The sequence below is a fragment of the Sciurus carolinensis genome, chromosome 4 (genome assembly GCF_902686445.1).
Source record: "Sciurus carolinensis chromosome 4, mSciCar1.2, whole genome shotgun sequence".
Classification (NCBI taxonomy): domain Eukaryota; kingdom Metazoa; phylum Chordata; class Mammalia; order Rodentia; family Sciuridae; genus Sciurus; species Sciurus carolinensis.
In genome coordinates, this window is record NC_062216.1 from 50,751,477 (window position 1) to 50,774,776 (window position 23,300).

At 40.5% G+C, this 23,300-nt stretch overlaps 1 protein-coding gene across 9 annotated transcripts in view; it reads left to right on the forward strand.

Annotated features, from left to right (window-relative positions):
* Slc20a2 (solute carrier family 20 member 2) overlaps positions 1–21,383 on the forward strand; it is a 100,388-nt gene extending 79,005 nt beyond the window's left edge. For all 9 annotated transcript variants that reach the window (XM_047551095.1, XM_047551096.1, XM_047551099.1 and 6 more), the window contains 5 exons: positions 1,096–1,299; positions 2,789–3,380; positions 7,120–7,305; positions 10,104–10,188; positions 19,755–21,383. In XM_047551095.1, coding sequence (XP_047407051.1) covers positions 1,096–1,299; positions 2,789–3,380; positions 7,120–7,305; positions 10,104–10,188; positions 19,755–19,919 — 1,232 coding nt within the window. In that variant the 3' untranslated portion in view covers positions 19,920–21,383. The remainder of the gene's footprint in view (positions 1–1,095; positions 1,300–2,788; positions 3,381–7,119; positions 7,306–10,103; positions 10,189–19,754) is intronic.
* The last annotated feature ends 1,917 nt before the right edge of the window (positions 21,384–23,300 follow it).

Below are 23,300 nucleotides of genomic sequence, written 5' to 3' on the forward strand. Positions count from 1 at the left end.
GTACATTTTTTTTTTTTTCTTTTTACAGTGAGTGGTGGGGGGGATCAAATTCAGGGCCTTACTCACGCTAGGCAAGCATTCTGACTCTGAGCCACACCTCCAGCCCTATGTATATTTTATATTTTTGTGTATGTGTTTCCTGAGGGGCATAACAAATTTAGTTTATAAAAAAAATCAATCTCTATATCAGACTGTCTAGGTAGAGAGAAAGATAGATGATACAAACAGATATATGTGAGTATATCCAGAAGAGGAACAGAAAGTTTATTTTCATTTCATTTATTTAGGTGAGAGCTTAGAGATTTGCTCAGGATAATTTTCAGCAGCATGATAATTAGCAACACCATGTATCGGATCTGATTAAAAATAATACTTTGAGCTTTAAAATAGCTTCTTAAAATTCCATAGTTTATTTTTTGTTTTGTTTTGTTTTATGTTGTCCATACTGGCCACAAACCCCTGAGCCCAAGCCATGCTCCAGCCTCAGCCTCCTGAGTAGCTGGGACTACAGTCATAGGCCACCTACCACCGCTTTCTTTGTTTCTTTTTAAAGTAAAGGATTTTTTTTTTTTTTTTTTTTTAAGTAAGTAGGCTCTTCCTATTCCTTTGAAGGAAAAAATCTTTTCTTGTTTCATAAAATTTGGTAAGATGAAGAAATCTGAAACCAATAATTTATAGACCAGAAGAAAATCAAAAATGCTAAAACAATATCTATGAAGACAAAAATGATAAACTGGAAATTTTCAGTGATTCTGAGGTTAGTTTAAGGAAATAGGAGGCCAGTCTAGATGATTGTGGATTTACAGAACATTGTCCCTGGGAGAGATCTGGGTGATCAAGTTTAACCCCCTCTCTTTTTTGTGGTTTTTAGATGTAGTAACTCAGCCTCTAAATGCTCTTCTTTTTCTTTAGTATCTTAATTTGCCAGCTAGAGTTTTACAGATAATTAAACTTTCTACTTTCTCAGACTAGCTATACCTTATTTTTTTCCAAAGTAAGTGCTAAAGCATAGAGATATATTCACGTTTTAATATTCACTTTTCAATAACAGGAATTCTCTTCCAAAAGTTGCAGTTATGATTCTGTTTTCTCTAGGGAAATTACAAAAAGAAGGTGCTTTATCACGAGTATCTGATGAAAGCCTCAATAAAGTCCAAGAAGCGGAGTCCCCCGTCTTTAAAGAACTCCCAGGTGTCAAGGCAAACGATGACAGCACAGTCCCTCTCACAGGGTCGACTGGGGAGGCATCTGGGACCTCAGAAGGCACATCTGCAGGGAACCACCCACGCGTCTCCTATGGTAAGACTAGCCTGAAGAGCTTGGGGTTACCTGAGGTGCGGAGGCATTTCTCACATGACCAGCCAGGCCTGGCACAAGTCCAAAAGTTTTCCCCAATTTTATGTTTTTTGGTGTTAGTGCTGGGATTTGAACCCAAGGCTTCATATGTACTAAGCCTGCACTTTACCCCTGTGCTGCATCCCTGCCCCTTAATTCTATGTTTTGAGAAAACCCAGAAGCTAAAGAGGCCTCAGGAAACCATTCCAGTCACCAGAGCAGGCTGTCTCCTCTCCTGTGATTTTCTTCCCAGAGCTCTTTGTTCTTATCTGAGGTGCCAAGCACCCTCCGCAGCAATTGGCTGCGCCGCACTCACTCAGCTTACTGTGCGAGTCTTCCCCACATGCTGAAGACTGGTTCACTCAGCTACTGCGGATGCTTCCTCACGGAAGACGTGAAGTGAAAGCTGAGGTTGGAACTAAGGACATGTTCCTATCAAAGAATCATAGAAACCTTAGAAACCACCCAAACCACCTGCGGTAACCTTTAGCCTCATAACATGAGTGGACAGTGACTGCTCATGCCTGTCCAGCCTTTCCCCTCCTGCAAGGTGGGCCCCCAGCACCTGCTTTCCATTGGTGTACTCTCAGGTGCAGCCCAAAGAAAACAAATTGTTTTTGGTTTTCGTGTGTGTAGTGCTAGGGATCAAACCCAGTGCCTCCTGCTTGGTGAACACATGTTTTACCACTGAGCAAATTATTTTTGTCCTGCTAGTCTGGGAGACACATACTGCCTCCCACTGTTAAGAGCACATAGTACACTACCTATCTAATGTGAAATGGGTTTTGTCTCATATCAAGTTTTTTCTTCCTTTTCTTTTTTTTCCTTTTGTGGTATGGTGGTACTGGGGATTGGCTCCAGGGTTACTTTACCCCTGAGCTACATCCCCAGACCTTTTTATTTTTCTTTTGAGATAGGGTCTTAGTTGCCGAGGCTGGCCTCAAACTTGTGACCCTCTTGCCTCAGCCTCCCTGGTCACTGGGATTATAGGTGTGCATCACCATACCCCTGTGAATTTCTTCTAAAATTCCTTATTCTTCCTTTATGCATATCTAGAAGAGTGCTAGAAAAAAGTGCTATAGTAATTTCTGGAAGATACTTTTTAGAAGAACGCAACATCATTTTGACCATACCATGTTGTACCCTTTTGTTATACGTTTCCAAGTTTGTATTTTTTCATTTTAACCCTGTTACACGTACATGATAGTTAGAAAATGAAGCAAATAGAAAAGAATTTAAATTACCCATATTCCAACCTTCCAGGATCAATGCCAGGAAATGGTAGGGAGTATTTCTTTGCAGACATGGTTTATATTCAAGAGGCTAAAAAATAAAACATTTTGTTTGATTGATGCCAGGGATGGAACCCAGGGCCTTTCCATGTTAAGCATGCACTCTTACCACTGAGCCACACCTCCAGTTCCTAAAAAAGATCTTTAAAAATCCTTTTCAGGAAGGGCACTTTCCATGACTCATGGTTCTGTAAAATCACCGATCTCCAATGGCACATTTGGCTTTGATGGCCACACAAGGAGTGACGGTCATGTGTACCACACTGTACACAAAGACTCGGGGCTCTACAAAGACTTGCTGCACAAAATTCACATAGACAGGGGCCCCGAGGAGAAGCCCGCCCAGGAAAACAACTACAGGCTCCTGCGGCGAAACAACAGTTACACTTGCTATACCGCAGCCATTTGTGGGATGCCGGTTCACTCCACTTTCAAAGCTGCCGACTCGTCCTCTGCCCCAGAAGATAGTGAGAAGCTGGTGGGTGACACTGTGTCCTATTCTAAGAAGAGACTTCGCTATGACAGCTACTCCAGCTACTGCAATGCGGTTGCAGAAGCTGAGATTGAGGCAGAGGAGGGTGGTGTGGAAATGAAGCTAGCATCCGAGCTGACAGATCCTGACCAGCCTCGAGAGGACCCTGCAGAAGAAGAAAAGGAAGAGAAGGACACTGCTGAGGTCCATCTCCTGTTCCATTTTCTGCAAGTCCTCACTGCCTGTTTCGGGTCCTTTGCTCATGGTGGCAATGATGTGAGGTAAGTATGTTCCTTTGTTTCACAAGTATGTATTGAGGGTCTGTCGGGTTCCAGAATACAGCAGTGGACAACACAAACAAAGCTCACTGCTGCTGGGGGAGGAGTGCACTGATAACAGACACAGAAGTAACCTGCATAGTGTGCTGGATAATGACGAAGAGAACAATCAAGTAGAAAGGGGGACTGTCAGAATGTTGCAGTGGTAGGAAGGTGTGCAGGGAGGAGCTCGTGGAGCCAGGTCTGAAGGAGGCAAGGGAGCCAGCCAGGTGAATGTCATGGGAAGAGGGAACAGCAGGTGCAAAGGCCACAGACAGAGAATCCCTGGAATGTTCTAAGAAGAGCAAGAGACCTGAGAGGAGAGAGCGGAGACTCTATAGTCAGCAGGGCCTGAAATACATAGGGCCCCATAGACACAGAAAGGAATTTCTGTCTTCTGGGTGCAATAGTGCGCACCTGCAATCCCTGCTGCTCAGGAGACCCAGGCAGGTGGATCACATTGAAACAGGGTTTTGGAGGTTGAACCGGAGGTTTCAAAGCAGAAAATGGGCACAGGCATTTGACTTGGAGGGAATGTTATATATTTAAGCCTTCTTGCCTAGATTTTTCTCACGTAAAATAGAAAAACCCAGCACCCAGAATCCAGTGGCAATAACATGTCAGTTGTTTCTAGTGACAACTGTGGTGTCAGTGTTAGCACATGCAAAGGTATGACAGATGTCACACTGGCTAGAGTCTGATGTGAGGAGAGCCAGGCTGTACCCCCAGGACTGCTGGCCTGCGATTGCATTGGAGCAGCAGCAGCCAGTGTTTGTGGCTCCAGAGTCCCAACTGGGGACATTTAGGAGGGGTTGTGCAGAGCCACAGAGGCCTACCCAGGAGGACTGCTGCTGGTCGCTGATGCAGCAACAGCCCCCAGGAGTCTTTCCAGATTGGACACACTGGGCAAGAGGACAGTTGAACTACAAGGTTTGGGAAAAATCAAGTGACTGAGCTCTTTTCCATCGGTGGCATCTTGTGAGCAGGGTCAACACCACCTGTGGTCTCTGTAGTCTTCCCCACTACACGTACACAGACTCTGTAGCTGCCTGGTGTGACTTTAAGTCATAGCTTTCAGTGTGATTATGCAGCAGGCGTTTCTTCCCACAACAGAGAGAGTCAGGGTAGGGGAGGGTATGACCTCCTGCCTCAGACTCCCTTGGCTCAGTCCCAGCCTTTACTCTGGAGGAAGCAGCAAAGTCTGCTAGAATCCAAGGGCCCCAACTTTGAGTTTTCATTCTCTTCTAGATGCATCGGCCCTAGACAAGTCGCATGCCCCAAAGCCTGAGTTTCCCAATCTGTAATATAGGGTCAAGCTAGTTCTAAATTCATAGGGTTTCTATGAGGATGATGTCATATTTTGACTGTTTTCCTCATATAATCAGCACCCATCCATTGTCACCAATCCTATTATTATCATTATCATGCAGGGCTCATGTTTTGGTCCAAATTAGAACAACATGCTGCCTCTTTTTTTACTGACCTGTGATTGAATTCTCCATGGGTACCTGTACCTAGCCTATGCATGTGAAACTTCATTTCTGTTCTTTTTGAAAGAAGTCTTGAAGCCGGATAAGCCTGGGCATCCTCTGCTCTGCTGTGTCCTGTGGGTGTCTCCATGGGATTTTAGTTGGGGTTCCATGTTCTGTCCTATCTTAATTTTTGCATGCCTCTCACACCACAGCAGTCCTCCTCATCTGTGAGAATTCTTCGTTGGAGGTGTGGTCTGACAGAGTGTTATGAATTGGGCCCTCACCTCTAGGAGATTAAACTGTAGTTAGGGAGATTAGACAAACATATATATGAAAAAGTAACAAACTACCCCAAAACAGTATTTCAAGTTCAGAGGAAGAGTCCAGGTGGTCAGTGCTGCAGATGACCAGAGTTTGGAGCACTTGCTTGCAATTTGGTTCTGGTTTTGAGACTTTGAGCAGGATGTCTCCTGATCAAAGCCAGGTTCTAGAAACAATAAACAAACTATGAAGAAGGGCTTCTATTCATTCAATAAAAGGTTGCATCAGGCCTCCATACCAATCCTTTCTAACTTGCGCTAATCCTCTTCAGAACAACCCTTTGAGCCAGGTAAGCAGTAACCTTCAAAGACAGAATTCGAAGCTCAGAAAGTTACTTGTCCAACATCACATAGCTAAAAAGAGGCAGATGTGGGAGCTATTTCTTTGTGACTCAACCTATGTTCTGTCCGCACAGCTGGACTGCAGGAGGAAACCAGAGCTAGCAGGGTCATTTAAAATCCCACATGTGCTGGGCATGGTGGCACATGCCCGTAATCCCAGTGGCTCAGGAGTCTGAGACAGGAGGATCATGAGTTCCAAGCCAGCCTCAGCAATTTAGCAAGGCACTAAGCAACTCAGTGAGATGCTGTCTATAAATAAAATATTTTTTTAAAGAGATGGGGATTTGCTTAGTGGCTAGGCACTCCTGGGTTCAATCCCCAGAACCCACCCCACCAAAAAGAAAAACCCCTATATTAGTCCTCTGCAGGGCTGCCTAAGGCCTGAGGGACAGTAGCATGTCCAGGGAAAGTGTGTGAGTGCCTGAGTGAGCTGAGTTCATGCTTCTGTCCTGCTTCCTGCCAGCAGCATGACCTTGGCTTTTGTTTCCACATCAGGAAAAGAAAGTGATGGTGCCTCGTTTGCAGGGTGTTTGTGTGAATTAATGGTGAGCAATAATGTTTGTGATTTCATCGTGTGGAACCAGACAGGTCTATCGAAAACCAGGAGCCAGTACTAGTAGCAGTGGCAGATGTGGCAGTGGAAGTGGAAAGAAATCTGAAGGGGAAAAAAAGAAGAAAAACAGACCTTGGTTATTATGCCCACTTCCTGTGATTTTTCAGAACTTTAAAAAGAATTCATAAATCACACACCCATTAGGCTGTCTACTGTCAGGGGGAAAAAAAAGAAGCGTTGGCAAGGATGTGGAACAGTTAGAACCTTTGTGCTCTCTTGTTGTGAATATAAAGTGGTGTAACCACTATGGAAAACAGAATGGGGATTCCTCAAAAATTTAAAAACAGAATTTTCATTTGATCTAACAATCCCACTTCTGGGTACATATCCCAAAGAATTTAAAGCAGAGTCTCAGAGATAATTTGCGCACACATGGTCAAAGCAGCCCTGTTCACAATAGCCAAGAGGTAGAAGTAAAATAAATATCCAATAAGGAATAAATGACTACACAAAATGTGACTTATAAATACAATGGAAAATAGTATTCAGACTTAAAAAAAAAAAAGGAAAATCTATCACATGCTACATCATGAATTAACCTCGAAGACATAAGTGAAATAAACCTGAACAAAGAGATAAATACTGTAAAATTCCACTTTTCTGAGGCATCTGAAATAGTCAAAATCAGAACCAGAAAGTAGAATGGCAGTTGCCAGTAGTTGTGGGGAGGGGCGCAGGGTTGTTTAATGGGTATAGAGTTTTAAATTTGCAAGATGAAAAAGTTCTAGAGATTGATTTCACAGCAGGTAAGTATACTCAAAATTACTAAACTGTACACTTAAAAATAACTAAGACAGTAATTTCATGTTACGCTTGACTATACAGAAAATATTTTTATCATCACTAGATTATGCAGATAAGTCATAAATTAAGTAAGATTAATTCTTGAGACGGAGAAGTCACTGTATATTGTGTATAGTACCATGTGCATGTATAATTAATCTCTTTCTTTCCAGTAATGCCATTGGTCCCCTGGTAGCTTTGTGGCTGATTTATGAGCAAGGTGGAGTAATGCAAGAAGCAGCTACTCCTGTCTGGCTGCTGTTTTATGGAGGAGTTGGAATTTGTACAGGTCTCTGGGTTTGGGGAAGAAGAGTGATCCAGACCATGGGGAAAGACCTCACTCCAATCACACCTTCCAGGTAAGCTGACGGGTTGAGCTGACAGGGCTTGGCCGCTGAGGCCTGCTGTCAAGCCTGAGTTGGTGTGTTTGAGAGCACTCCACCATCAGTGGTCACAGTGAGGAAAGGGCAGAGGACAAGACTGACCCACTCTCCCACCTTTGCTCACCACTGTCCGTCCCCCTCTCTCACTACACTCCCTTGCCCCATCTACAGTGGCACTGAGATAAGGGACAGGAAGGTTGAGAGGGAAGCAGAAGCTGAAGCAGAGCGGGAGGGAGGGAATGGGAAGCCTGTTGCAGCCCCCAGCCTACTTCCACTGTTGGCCTTTCCCATTGTGAAGCCCTGGAGAGCAAGTGGAGGGAGGGTGGGGCAAACAGCACCAGTCCCCGGGGCCCGTCTTTCCCAGAATTCCTTGTGCACATCAGCTCTACCTGTTCTAGGGAAGCTGCCGTCAGCTTGCATCTGGCTTCTTTTCTGTTAGTCAGCTTTCCATCACTCTAACAAAACACCTGAGATAATTGGGCTGGAGAGGCAGCTTAGTGGCAGAGCACTTACCTAGCCTGCATGAGACCCTGGGCTCATTCCCTAGCACCACAAAAACAAAACAGACAAAATATCTGAGATAACCTACTTAGAAAAGATTTATTTTGGCTCACAGTTTTAGAGGTGCTAGTCCATCACAGGTTGGCCTCATTGCTTTGGGCACTTCATGGCTGGAACACACAGCAGAAAAAACCCTCTCACTTCTCAAGCCAAGGAGCAGAGAGAAAAAAGCAGCTAGGGTCACAACATCCCTTTCAAGGGCACACCCCCAGTGACCTAAGGATTTCCCACTAGGTCCCATCTCCCAAAAGTTCTACCACCTCCCAATAGACTCTCCTGGAGATCAAACCTTTAATGCATGGACCTTTGAAAGACATTCAAGATCCAAAGTATAAACATTGATGTGGCTGCCTCACTCACTGTAGTATGCAGACTTTAAGTCCTTTTGGTATAAACCAGGGAGTGGGATAGCTGGGTCAAATGGTGGTTCCATTCCAAGTTTACTGAGGACTCTCCATACTGCTTTCCAGAGTGGTTGCACCAATTTGCAGTCCCACCAACAATGTCTGAATGTAGCTTTTTCCCCACATCCTCACCAATATTTACTGTTGCTTGTATAATTGCCATTGTGACTAGAGTGAGATAGAATCTCAGTGAAATTTTAATTTGCATTTCTTTAATTGCTACAGATGTTGAACATTTTTTCATGTTATTTTTTGATCATTCATATTTCTTCTTCTCTGAAGTGCCTCTTCAGTTTCTTTGTCCATGTATTGATTGGGTTCTTTGTATTTTTGTTTTTGTTTTTGTTTTTTGTCTTAAGTGCTTTGAGTTCTTTATATATCCTGGAGATTAATACTTTATCTGAGGTACAGGTGATAAAGATTTTCTCCCATTCTGTTGGCTTTCTGTTCACATTCCTGATGGTTTCCTTTGCTGTGAAGAAGCTTATTAGTTTGATACCATCCTGTTGATTGATTCTTGATTTTACTTCTTGTTTAATGTTTATAGCAGCTCAACTCATAATAACCAAGCTATGGAACCAACCTAGGTGCCCTACATCAGATGAATGGATAAAGAAAATGTCGTATCTATACACATGGAATAATAGCCATAAAGAAGAATGAAATTATGGCATTTGTTGGTAAATGGATGGAACTGGAGAATATTATGCTAAATGAAATAAGCCAGTCCCAAAAAAAAAACAAAGGCTGAATGTCCTCTCTGATATGTGGATGCTAATCCACAAGAAGGGAGGGTAGAGAGGGGAAGATTAGAAGTTCATTGGATTAGACAAAGGGGAATGAAGGGAATGGAGGGAAGATGGGAATGGGAAAGACAGAATGAATTGGATATAACTTTCCCATGTTCATATATGAAAACACAACCAGTGTAACTCCACATCATGTACAACTACAAGAATGGAAACCTAATTAGAATAAGTTATACGTCATGTATGTATAATGTGTCAAAATATACCCTACTGTCTCGTATGTCTAAAAAGAACAACAACAACAAAAAGATCCAAAGTAGTACTAACCTTCCTAAAAATTCTCCATCCACAGCAGCTCTTACCTGCCATCCTTCTGGAGTTACCTTAGGTACCCTCCCCCTAGCTCAGCCAGATGGGGTGTGTGCCCCTGCTGTCCTAGGCGGGGTCTGGAGGCCTTTCATGCGGTCACTCTCTTACATAGCTTTTAGATATGTAAGGGGTTAAATGGCAAACTAGGAACTTTCAGAATACAGCTAAAAGTTGGTGCTATTACAGGAAGTCTTTTCTCTCACTTTAAAACATACTAGAGATCTTCATTTGCATTTTTTCTAATTTTCAGTTTCCCCCTTGCACTTCATTTTAACAAGATTCTTTTGGAAGATTGCTTTGAAGAAACATTAGTAATCTGAGAAAATTTCGCTTTTTTTTGTAATAAGCACACATTTTAAAAATGAAAGCATAGTTTTTCTTATGCCCCTTTAGAAAAATGACTAATTTATCATCTTATTACACAGCAGGAATTTCTGACCCAGTTCCTGCAGTGTGTGGTTTTTGAAAACATATCAGAAAAACAAGGCCGTTTGAGACTGTCAACAGTATAATGCAAAGTCTTAGTGTGAATTGTTGCCGTTATGCAGCAGTTTCTTGTTCTGCTAATGGCAGTCTGGCCCAGTCAGCAGTCAACCCAAAGGATGTTCTGGTGAGACTTTGCACCCACGGGGTGTCAGTGAGGCCACACAAAGAGCGCCTATGATATGTCTTCTTGTGCTCCCTCCTGCAGCGGCTTCACCATTGAACTGGCCTCAGCATTCACAGTGGTCATCGCCTCCAACATTGGGCTTCCTGTCAGCACCACACACTGCAAGGTAGGCCTCTGCCAGCAGAGGAGTGTCCATTCATGGGACTGCTAGGCTTAGCCCAGAGTCACCAAGGGAATTCCAGAAAAGCTGGTAGCTCTTTTCGTATATGATTGTCAGGGTCGGGGGTGGGGACTGGAAAGCATCTCGGGGTTTGCCAGTTCTGCCAGAACCTGGATGTGCCTGTTTGCTTCCTTCAAACTGTCCCTCCTGATCAGCTGTCTTTCCTGCTCTGTAGTATGACACCTTTCACTTTTCAAACTTTGCTTTCTCAGTGCATGAATTCTTTACGCCATGCTTCACACTCCTCTTTTACCCTGTGCCTCCCTCATTGTTTCCACTCTGGATTTGCATTGAAGTCAAGCGTGTGCTAACCACGTGACTCAAATGGGGCATGCCCCTGAGTTCCAGCCAACCCGTTGCAGGGTTCCAGGGCTTTACCATGGAAGTAGAAATAGACATAAATAAATCATCTCGATGGAATTAAAAGATATGGTTGTGTCAGGGTTTTTCTCCCCATACATGATGTTCAAAGTGACTCTAATGCCTTAGGGTAAGTTCCAAATGAATTTAAATTTCTAATACGGACCACTGCTGAGTGCTTTAAAACTTAAAGCTATACAAGAGGGAATTCCTTGTCATGGTGGTCAAATGGAGCAGTAAGGAGCTTTGAGGATTAATGAAGAAGAAATAGACTCCATGAGTTTCAGGGAATTTTCTGAAGTCAAGCAGGGGGAGCCAGGACTAGAATAGAGTTAACATAGCCTAAGTCAACCCAGAATCTAGAGATAAGTCCAAAATACCCCCCATGGGTCTTCTATATGCAGAAACACTCACCAGCCTCAACAAAGCAAAAGCTCTTCTGGATTTTCCTGAGTTTCATTTATTCATCTCATTCGAGAAAAACTCATTTGTACTTGCTGTGCATGAGGCTCTGCTCTCAGCACCTGGGGAGTACAGCAGCCACAAGATAGACATGGTTATCTAAATTTACCCATGACTTTAAAATTCCAGCCACTATGTTTATAAACAAATGCCAGTTAAATGCAAATGACTTGGGACAAATGTTTAGAGCAGGTGGCATTCATGAGTATTTTAAGTGGGCCAGCATGTTTAAGACAAACCTGGGACTTGCACAAAGAATCGGCCTCATTGGAAAGCAAATTCTTATTTTTTTCTTTTTTTGCTATGTATACAGAAAAAAACCTCAATTTTTACAAATTCTCACTATAAAAATTACTTCCATTTACCAGGTATATGCAGAGTGCCAGTCTTGGTGCTTAGTGTTTCATTCATGAACAATACATCATTAACTTCCCATAGTAACCCTGTGAAACTGGTAGTTATTCACAGTTTATAGATGAGAAAACTGAGGCTTCTGGAGTTAGGTAATTTTCCAAAGATCATACAATTAGCATGTGATAGAACCAGGATTCAAATCTTTATCTCATGCTGTATACCTCCTCATCGTAGTCATGATAATCATTGTTGTGGTAACCAATCTTCACAACTAATGTGTAGGCAAGTATTTGCTGGGTACTCTTTGGAGTGCGTTATTAATACTAGTTCATTTAATCTTCCCAAGAACCTTTCGAGGTGGATACTGACATTCTCCCAGTTTCACAGATATGGAAACCAAGGCATAGAAGGGTTAAGTAGTGTGCCCAAGGCTACCCAAGCAAGAAATGGTCTCACTGAGGTGTCAGCATAGGCAGTGTGGCCCCAAGCCCTGCTCCCCAATTCTCTGCTCTTCTGCCTCTCCAGATAAGTGCGGAGGGTAGGAAAAGGTATGAGGTGCTCTTATCAATCATTATTGTTATTTTTCTAATTTTGGTTATATAAAATTTGCCAAAGGGACTGGGGTTGTAGTTCAGTGGTACAGCACTTGCCTAGATGCATGAGGCCCTTGGGTTCCATCCCTAGTTCCACAGAATATAAAAATAGGGATTACTAAAAAAGTACATGTTTATAGAAATATTTCAAACAATATGGAACTACAGAATGAAACGTGGCCATCAGGAGGCTGAGGCAGGAGAATTGCAAGTTTGAGGCCAGCCTCAGCAAGACCTGATCTCAAAATAAAAAATAAAAAGGGCTGGGATGTGGCTCAGTGGCAGAGGGTGTGCCCTTGTGTTCAATCCTCGATGCTTAAAAAAAATTAAAAAGGAAAACCAACCATTTTCTTCCCCCCTTATTGCACCTCACTTCAGTTCATCAATTCACTGTGATATGTAGGAACATAGAAAAAATGCTTATTTCCAAGGGAAAGGCTATTACATTTTTATGTTTTTATTGGTACATTATAATTATACAAATAGTGGGATTCATCATGAGTTATTCATCAATTACATCTCCTGGTGCTCTTGCTGCCCCCTGACCCCCTTCTTCTACTCTCCTGGTCTCCCTTCAATGGGTGCACTGTAATTATACATAAAAGCGGGATTCATTGTGACATATTTGTACATGCACACGGCATAAAAGATCAATCTAACAATGTGTTGGTTCTTTGAAAAGATAAACAAGACTGATAAATCCTTAAACTTTTAACTTTTCTGTAGGCATAATCATTTGGACTGCTTTTAAATAAACGTTATACTGTCTTTTTAATGATTAACTGCACTTCAGCAGCCTTTTAAAGGCAACTCTCACCCTAGTTGAAAGATCTCTTAAAAACCAACACCAATTTGGTTTTCCTAGGTTACTGTTACTTACCTAACTACATTAGCATTTACACTAACATGTAAAGTATCATAACTGATAATGCCAATTTTGCTAATTTAACATTAAAGTCTAGACAACTTCTAGAAATAGACAAAAAGTATAAAATACTTAAAAAATGAATCTATTAATTTTATCTTTTAATATAATTTCCCCAGTATTTACACTATAAAAAGAAGTTGTTATTAAGGGATTTATATCCAGTTTGTAACAGGACCTTTGTGAATGAACGTTGTTATTGTTGTCCTCAATTGTCTATGCAAATCATATAAGTTTTGTGTCCGTAGGGATGACAGTAAGTAGCATTAGGATAGTTTGTTGGCACCTAAAATGAGTCTCCTTCACACAGGGGGATGTCATCAGTGAAATAGGGAAGACAGAGCTCAGCTTGGATTCTCGTTAGTTTGTTCAGTGTCACTGATCGTGAACTCCTGGGCAAAGACCAGAGCTGGTCGCTGCAGGAGCCACGAGCAGAGTCCTGGCTCACAAGAACATACAGGGCCTTGGGAGAGCAAGTAACTGTCATCAAGTCCAGATAACAGAAGTACTAGAAAGAGGTCACAGCTGCCATCATCCCATAATATGTCCTCTGCATGCAACAGTCCCCCAATGGCAAACGTGGGATGAAGAATGAGAGATGTGGGATGGTATTAAGAATGGGGCCTACATGGGGGGAGCTGTGAATCCATAAGCATTCAAAGGGTGCTGGTCTCCACATAAAATCTTAACTGAATCGCATTTGATTTTCAGGAGTAATTATCTTGCATTTGATTTTTAAGTTTCTTGCTTAGAGCCATCCATTAGAAGATGGGCAAAAGTAGGGAAATTGGCAGGAAAAAAAGATGGAAACTTTTTTTAATGTACTTTTGAGTTTATCTGGGTAGATTTCATTTATTTGTGCTTTCTTCAAAGTGTACATAGTTTAGTGCATAGTTTAAATTTTATCATACCCTATTTAAAATGTTTTGTGATACAAATGTTAGCTGAATATATAGAAAAGAACAAGTAGAACATTTTATTTCAGAAGCACATACAAAACAATCTGCTTTGATTATGAATTTTGCTCCCTAGAAGCATTTCCATTTTATACATTTTTGTATTTTATATTTGAGGACTCAGTTTACTAGATATTTTGACCTCTGAGGTTTACTAGACCTCAGTTTACTAGATATTTTGACCTCTGAGGTTCAAAAGTCTTCATTAAAGAAATTGAAATAAAAATATCCTTAAATACTCAGCAATTCGTTAATTGTTCACCTCTGTGAACCTTAATCCACTTTGATCTTTAGCCCTAATACATAACACATACCACATAAAGACCACTGCTGAACACAAACACTTGTTTGTGAGCTTTCCAATAGGTATTCTGCGTAGTCTTATTTTAAATGTGTTAATTCTTTAGTGGGCTGGATTGAGATTACTCTCATTTGTGAAGTCTCCACATTGTCATTCTGTTAGTGACATAGATGATTTCAATTGGCCTTTGGATTTGGAACAGCATATAAGAAATCCTAGTGATTTAAAAATTTAGAATTATAATATCTAATTTAATCTCTGATTCTTGTTGTTTTCCCTACTCCTTAATAGTTCTGCTGTTGGTTTTGTGATGGTGCTCTTAAACTGGAACCACACTTAATTTATTTAAAGTCAAGTTAGAACAGAGCAAAAAATGCTGTTTTATATCAACAAAAGATGTAATCAGTAGTGATGACATAATACTCCGGACCTTTTATGAGCCAAATGACATATAACAACTAAATCATGTACATTAAGTGAAGCTGTCACAACTTAGACAGTAGTACATTCAATCCTATAACAAATGAAGCAGAGAAAAAGTATTGAGGGATAAAAGAGAATTAAACATTATAATTAGAACAGTATAATTAAGTATAATTATAACAGTATAAATAAGTATATATCAAATTGTTACCCTACTAATCATAGTTCTTCTTATCAGGTATCCTGAAAATTAATCATAAATTCAGAAGACCATTGACAATTTTAAAAACAAAAGTTGTATTAACTACAACCTCTAATCACAGTGTGTCAAGCTAGAAATTAAGTAAATGTAATAATAAGAATGTATTCCTTGGCAGGGCATGGTGGTGCATGCCTATAATCCTAGCACCTCCAGAGGCTGAGGCAGAAGGATTGTGAGTTCAAAGCCAGCCTCAGCAAAAGCAAGGTGCTAAGCAACTCAGTGAGACCCTAACTCTAAATAAAATACAAAAAAGGGCAGGGGACATGTCTCAGTGGTCAAGTACCCCTGAGTTCAGTCCCTGGTACCCCGCCTCAAAAAAAAGAATGTATCCCTTGAAGCTGGGTGCAGTGGCACATGCCTATAACTGCCAATACTCAGGAGGCTGAGACAGGGGTATCAAAAGTTCAAGGGCAAGCCCCAGCGACTTAGTGAGACACTATCTCAAAATAAAAAATAGAAAGGACTGGGGATGTGTATAGCTCAGTGGTAGAGCACACCCCTGGGCTCAATCCCCAATACTGTGCACACACAGAAAAGAATGTACCCTCGGACAGCTTTTAATGCTTTTTGTAAAGTAACAATTGAATCAAGGAGTTTCAGAAACAATACAGTGATAGCTTTCTTGGAAAATACTAAAAACTCTGTGCATGTGTGTATATGTGTGTACACATAGCAAAACCTGTGGCAACCGAAGCTATACTAAAATGAAAATTCGTATCTTTGAATGTTTCAGTTCACCAAAAGGAACATAAAATAAGCAAATATTCAAATTAGGATTTTATAAAAAGTCCACAACAATAAAACTTCTAAGGAAAGAATAAGAAAGAAGTATTAAAAGCAAAATTTTAAAAATAGTGAAGAAGGAGATAGGAGAGCAGTTACTAATAAAATACCAAATCACATCAAAAAAAGGAAGAGGAGCTAAGTTAAAAGGAGAAAAGGCATTGAAAGAACAGATAGAGAGAATTTGTTTTTTTGGTTGAGATGGTTTCACTATGTTGCCAAGCTTGACCTTGAACTTCTGGGCTCAAGCAGTCCTCCCACCTCAGCTTCCCAAGCAGCTGGGACTTCAGGTGTGCTCCATGTTCAGCTTGAAAATAAATTTTTTTAATCATGAAAGAAACCACACAGATATATACTAAGGATCTGCAAACCTCTGTGAAATGAGTTAATTTCTGCAAAAATATACATGACAAAAAAATACTGATGTAAGAGGTAGAAAAACCTGACCAGAGCAATAGAATGAAAATAAGGGAGTTCTCCAACAAGAGTTATCCTCCCCCAAAAGAGCAAAAAGATTGGGTGGGAGCAGGGTGGACCTCTGACTCCTGTTCTGATTCATCATTTCCATTTAAAAAACAAACAATAGATAATTCCATTATCACAAACTTTTCCACAAAGTTGGAGGAAAAAAGTAAAGCAAAACAAAACTGGAGGTTTTCCAATTCATTCTACAAAGCGTACACTGAATAACTCTTATTCTAAAAACCTAACTTAAAATATCACAAAAAAACCCTATCTTTACCTATGAAAAGTGATAGAAACTTTAAGATCTTAATAAATGACATCAAAAGAACATTTCAGCAGTTGAGATAGAACCTCTGGATTACCAGAAAGTGGGCTTTGTGAACTCTCCATCTCCGAGGGGCCTGGCCTCCTGGGGGCTCCACAGAAATATGCTGAGTGAGTCCCAGGAAAGGTGAGTGGACATCTAGAGTAAAAAGCCCAAGTCCAAGAGAAAGACAAAAAATGTAGAACTTGTCATCATAACCAGTTAGGAAATACAATGGAAATTAAAGGGGAAAGTAATCCTCCATAATTTCAGAGGGAAAAAACATCATTTTAGAATAATCCTAGTAAGAAATGTGAATGATATATTTGCAAAAGGCCTAAAACTTGGTTTAGTGATATTAAAGAAAACCAGAATATGAGCCATACTGTGAAATGGGTAGGAAGACGAGGTTTTGTGAAGGTATCCCAAATACATGCCCCCACCCCTGCAGATTTTCTTGGAACTTTACAAAGTGAGATTATTTGGGGTAGGATAAATCACCAAGAATATCAAATGATGTAAAAAGACAAGTGATGAGGAGGGACTAATGTGATATATTATAAGGAAATGAGTTAAAAGTAGGTGCTGGCATGGGGAGAATCTCCTCTCCCCTTCTTCTTCACTACTCTTGAAAATTCATTTTGCCTTTCTGTTTAAGTCCTAACCGTTTCCATAGGGTTTGGTGAGTACTGAGTTTCAGTTTGGAGTGAGGAAGTGTTCTGGAGGTGGATAGTGGTGAGGGTTGCATAACAATCAAATGTACTTAAATGACTTTAAAAATAGTTTAAATGGTAAATTTTATGTTATGCATATTATTACCATAATAATGTTTTTTAAAAATAGATATTTGTATAAGAATAGATGAAACCTATCCTATAAAAGCATGTTTTGAGGAGGAAAAATTTAACCAGTAGGTGATATTGGGTAGCTGGCTATCAAACTAGAAAAACAAAATTAGAACTACAGTTCTCCAATTACATGAACATAAATCTGATGACTTAAATAATATTTCGAGAATATTCTTACATTTAGGATAAAATAGAATTTTATTTTAGAAAATTTTGAATAAAGTAGAATTAAGTATATGTCAAATATTCAAGCTAAGGATAACTCGCAGAAGAAAAGTGTACCATATGTAATTGCATGAAATTGGAAACTCCAAAGTGAAGCAAAGCAAAATTCCTAGAGTGAGAAAGTATTTGTATTAGATATCACAGTTAATATCATTATTCAATAACATTCACACATAAATAAATAAGAGACACATTAGATTCCAGTATGTAATGGGCAAAATACATGAAGAAACAACTTATATGTTAAAAACTAGAAGGAATGAAATGGGTTAATACATAGAAGAGAGTTCAACTGGCACAGAGGTGCACGCCTGTAATCCCAGCAACTCTGGAGCTGAGGCAAGAAGATCCCAAGTTGGAGTCTAGTCTCGGCCATTTAGTGAAGCCCTAAGCAACTTACCAAGACCTTGTCTCAAAATAAAAAATAAAAAGCACTGAAGATGTTGCTTGATGGTAAAGTGCCCCTGGGTTCAATCACCTTTCCTGAAAGAAAAAAAAAAGTTCAGCCTTAGTTGTGATTAAAAACATGCCAATTGGACTGAGGTTGGGGAGTGCTTTATAGAAGTTCTTGTAACTTTTCTCTGAGTTTCAAATTATTTCAAGATATTTTTCAGTGTTCCCTTTTAACCAGTAGTCTATTTCAGGACATATTTTTTTAAAGCCTAAATATCAGATATATGAATGGATGTATTAATCATGTAACTAGTTCTGATAGGGGAAAATTGGAAGTAAATTGTAATTGGCTAAGTAAATTAAGACACATCCACCCCCAGGGTGTTGCCATTGCAAGTAAAGGTTGTGCAGTACATCCTATAAGAGGATGCTTATAATGCTAATTATTTTAAAGAAAGGAAGTAGCCGTGTACCCTATTTTGTACAAATAAAGGTATGCTTTTAAAGGAATACTAGAAAGGAATGTATAAGTGTGACAATAGTGGAGTTATGAATAATTATCTGCCCTTCCCATTGCACAAACTAACTATAATAATATTATATTACTTGTATTTTTAAGTGTTATGTGAAAGGAGGAGGGCACAGGTGAATTTGAATCCCAAGTGCCTTCTCCCTAAGGGGAGCACTCAAGAGAAACAGTAACAGGAAGAGTTTAACCTTAGACGCCCATTTGTGGATTTGACTACTTTTGAGGACCAAAAGAACCTCACTGGTAAAGTGCCCCTGGGTTCAGTCCCTAGTCTTTAAAAAAAAGAAAGTTCAGAACCTAGCCAATCCTCACACAGTAGAAAAACCTTACAGTCTAGCATGTTCTAGGAACTGCCAAGCAGGATTATCACATGCATATAGTACACTGATGATAGTCAAAGAATTAAAATAAAATTTTCTTTGTGATGACCCTCATACAGGTGGTCATTTTTTTTCCTGGATATGTACCAAGATGACTGGTTAATCTTGGTTCAGACAGACTATCAGATTAACTGTATTTATTTATTTATTTATTTATTTATTTATTTACTTATTTTTTTGAGCTGCTGGGGATTGAACTCAGGGCTTTGTGCTTGCAAGGCAAGTACTCTATCAACTGAGCTATATCTCCAGCTCAAATTGTCTTTAAATATGCTAGTTTTTTTGGTTTACAGTTTGCTTCCATCTGAAACATTAAGTGTTGGATTTTATTTTTCTGTAGTTAGATCACTCATGCTTTAAAGCACCTTTCCTGTTCGAATCTCATTGGCCACTGTTAAGTGTTTGGAGATTAATAGAGACAAAGCATATTTTATGTAGTTCTTCAAAATCCAACTTGCATGTGATCAAGGGCACCCTATTAAACTCTCTCAGCTTAATCAGTCCCCCTGTGAGGCATGAGCTTTTGTAAGCATTGTTTTTTCTTATGATTTTCATTTTTTAGGATAAAGTTATCTTTTTTCCTTTCAAAAATTTCAACAAGCCATAAATGAACTGAGAATTTTTTTAAAAAATACTTGAATCAGTATTAACATTCTAATTTGCACATATGTGTAACTGTCACCTTATGAGTCATAAATGATAGTTTAGATTCAATAATATTTATGTGGATTATAATTGAAAAAGTGCATCACAACTATCTATTGAATAGAATAATCCTAAAACAATTGTACCTAAATGCATTTAACAAACTTAGGGGAAATAAGTGGCAATTTTATAATGTAGTTTATTTCTGTGCTTAGCTTGTTTACATTAGTTAGATGTAAATTTTCTGTCTCACCTTTAAATATAGGGGCCTCATTTTTACTTTAAAACGTTTGTGCTTCTGCAGGTGGGTTCGGTGGTGGCTGTGGGCTGGATCCGCTCCCGGAAGGCTGTGGACTGGCGCCTCTTCCGCAATATCTTTGTGGCCTGGTTTGTGACTGTCCCGGTGGCCGGGTTATTCAGTGCTGCTATCATGGCTCTTCTCATGTATGGGATCCTTCCATATGTGTGATTTGTCTTCTTCCAACCAGTAAATTAAAGGGATAGTTTAGCGTGGGTATGTGGAAGGTGTGTGCCCTCTTTTCTCTCTCTCTCTCTCTCTCTCTCTCTCTCTCTCCCTCTCTCCCTCTCTCCCTCTCTCTCTCTCCCTCCCTCCCTCTCCACCACACACACACACATACACACACACCCCAGCCACAAACAGCTGTCTCCCAACCAGCTCTCCACATCCTTTTCAAATGGTTCCATACCACACTGCTCACCCAGGCTGCAGAGATTCATCTTCCAGAGCTAACTTAACTACTGTACATAGTAATATGTATTAAACTGTTATCGTGGTGATATAATGTGGTGCAGTTACTTATATATTAAATATATATTATATACATAGAATAGGTAGCATTATTTCAAACATATTCAAGATGGGAGTGGAGATTATTGCCTAGAATTCAATACTCAATAAATCTTGTACATAATGATTTCTGTGGCAAATGTTAAGAATTTTTTTAAAAGAAAGTACAGATTGGAAAATCTCCCCACCCTGTAATGATACTTTCATCTTTAATATACTGTAAGATAAATGAGATACAGGATACACAGTACAAACTTGGGCAGGTGTACATAGGCCCACATGTGATTGAATAATACCGGGACAGAGTTCACAAGTGCTTTCACTGAAGTATTTGTTCATATACTATGTATGGATTATTGTGTAATATATCATAATTGCTTTTGTAAATACTTAAAAACTGTAATTTTTTAATGGTGTGCTTCCCTTATACTTTTTTGATCAGAGAATTTTGGAAAGTACCAAAGAAGCAGGGGAATAGTTTGCCAGTATTATTTTTTCATGTTGTTGTACCCCCTTCTCATTAACCTGGGATGTACTAAGACCACCCAAGCTCTGACTTGCCCCAGAGCAGTGTGTGTGGTTGAGGCACCAGCGCGCATCGTCATGTCACTCTTGGATTCCCCACCCCACCAGCACCACCACTGCTGCCACATACCAGTTACTGGTCAGCCCTGCAGTGGCCTTTCATTGTCACCAGCGTGGAGAATGTACAGATGTAAGGATGTGTAACTAAACACTACACATCAAGTCCAGTTTAAATTTCCATCCCCGTTCTCCCCTGCAGCTTGAAAAAAGGGATTGTCTCAAACTTTAAGGCCAGTGAGGCTTTTTATGTGCTTTGACATTCTAGAAGTTCAGGGGCTGGGGAGTTGAAATACTAAAGGTACACTGGGTTTGAGGATTTCCTTGAGGCCTTTACTAAGTGGGAGATCCTGATGCTGTCTTTAGTCCCACTGGATTCTCTACTCTTTTGATAGCGGGAGGAAGTATGACTAATGTTAGAGCCTGAAACTATGGAAATGCTGCTAAAATTTTTATATTGACAAACATTTTCTCGGTACTTCATTGTGATTTTTCATTAATCAACCATATTAAATTTATAATAAAAAATGCCCCTCAAAAGTTTGCTTCTGAAGTCTTTTTCTGAATAGCTACATAATGTTTATCTTTCAGAGTTTCCACAGAAATAAAAGCTATATAATTTGGCCTCTTATAGTTTTCAGATACCTTTTATTACCCATCTCCCCCACCAATTTTACTACCCTTACGTGTTATGCAGAAAATACACATGAACAAGAAAAGGAAAGAATGGTCTAAATAGCCAGGATTCAGAAATCCCCACTGTGAACATATACATACATAGTGAAGCTATCTGACCACAGGGTTTGTCCCTGGATCAGGACTTTGCTAAAGGAAGTAACCCTCTTCCTGCTCAAACTCTCCGGTTTGACTGTTAAGTTAGCCAGACTTTCAGGGTGGAAGACCTTGCAGGTAAGTGCAGATCCTATCTTTCCTCTGGGCACAAGCAGGTAAACAAAAAGAAAAAAGAAAAAGAAAAAGCAGAGGCTTCAGAGAAAATATCCCCCTTACTGTTCTGCAGCAGCAGCATCCAAGAAGCTGCTTTCCCTTCAGGAGCTAGGAAGGTAGATGAACAACCACGGCCAGGTGTAAACACTCCATCTTCACAAAGTAATCTGTAGTCCTCTCCAATTTTTTTTTTTTTTTTTTTTTTTTTTTTTGAGATGGCATCTTATTCTGTAGCCTCTAATTCCTGGGCTCAAGCGATCTTCCTACAGGAGCATGCCCCCATGCTGGGTCACTGTGATTTCCCACTTTTGACAAAGATTCAAAATGAAGTTCAATCTACTTCAAAATTTATAACAAAAATAGCAGCACAACACAGTGCAAGCAATACTACACAGACCAGTCTGCTGTATGCAGGCAGTAGATCCGGTCTAGTTTGCAGCCCCTGTCCTTGGAGAACTGCCACCTGAGTCCTGACGCAGCTCCAAGTAGGCGGGTGGCAGAGGCAGATTTCCAGCAAGTGAATGGGGACAAAGGTCACACCTCACCAGCAATGTTTTGAGAGAAGCCTTGCACACTACACCCCCTTTCTGTTTTTATTATCTGACAAACAGATGAGCTAGCCACCTGGCAACTGATCTCCCTAGAGGAGGGGAAAAGTCCACTCCAACCTGGCCTCACCCCTCTCAAGTCATTGCACAGCAAAGGCTCCCGTGTGAGTGGTGGAGGGGGCTGTCAGGCCACCTGCTGGGGAAGCAGATGCCCCGATTAGCCAATCGGCAATGGTAGGTTAATCTGCTCAGGTAGAGGGTGAGGTTATGTCCATGGGGAAACGGATGCAGACAGGGGGCTCTGCTGTCCTGGCCACCATCCCACAGTTATCTCCTGAGAGTCTTTCCTCAGGGTTCATCAGCCTCTCCCTCTATTAATGCAAACACTCCTCAGAAAAAGGGAACACACAAATCACTGGCATCTTGATGTGTGTTCTAGACAACTTTCCTATGTGGGAGAGAGAGCCTGGGGCAGACAGGAGAGCCCTGCGCAGTGAGGCAGGGCCCTGGAGACTGCTGTCTTGGACTCCCCGGGGCAGAGCTGGGATGCCATTAATAGAAGTTTGAACTCCTTGGACAGTGGTCTTCGTTTTCTGCCTTCCAGAAGGACTGAACTTTTGAGCAAATAACTTTATTTTCAGGAAGGTAGGTTTTTAAACAAGTTCTCCCCACTTCCACTTCCTAAGCTACAGCATTAAGCTTCAGAATTCTCAAGCAGAAGAAAAAAAATTTTAAATCCCATAATTTGGAAAATGAAATGTAAAGATCAGTGTCATCAATGATTTTACTCAATTATAAAGCAGGGCCGGGAAAAAGCACTTTAAGGAGATTACAAATGAGGTTGTATCCAGATTCTGCTCACCTGTGGGAGACCAAATTTGCCTGTTACTTTATAACGATCCTGAAGGAGCAGTTCCTGTAGTCAGGTAAAACTAAATTCAGATTTCAGCTCCTGCTTCAGGGACCT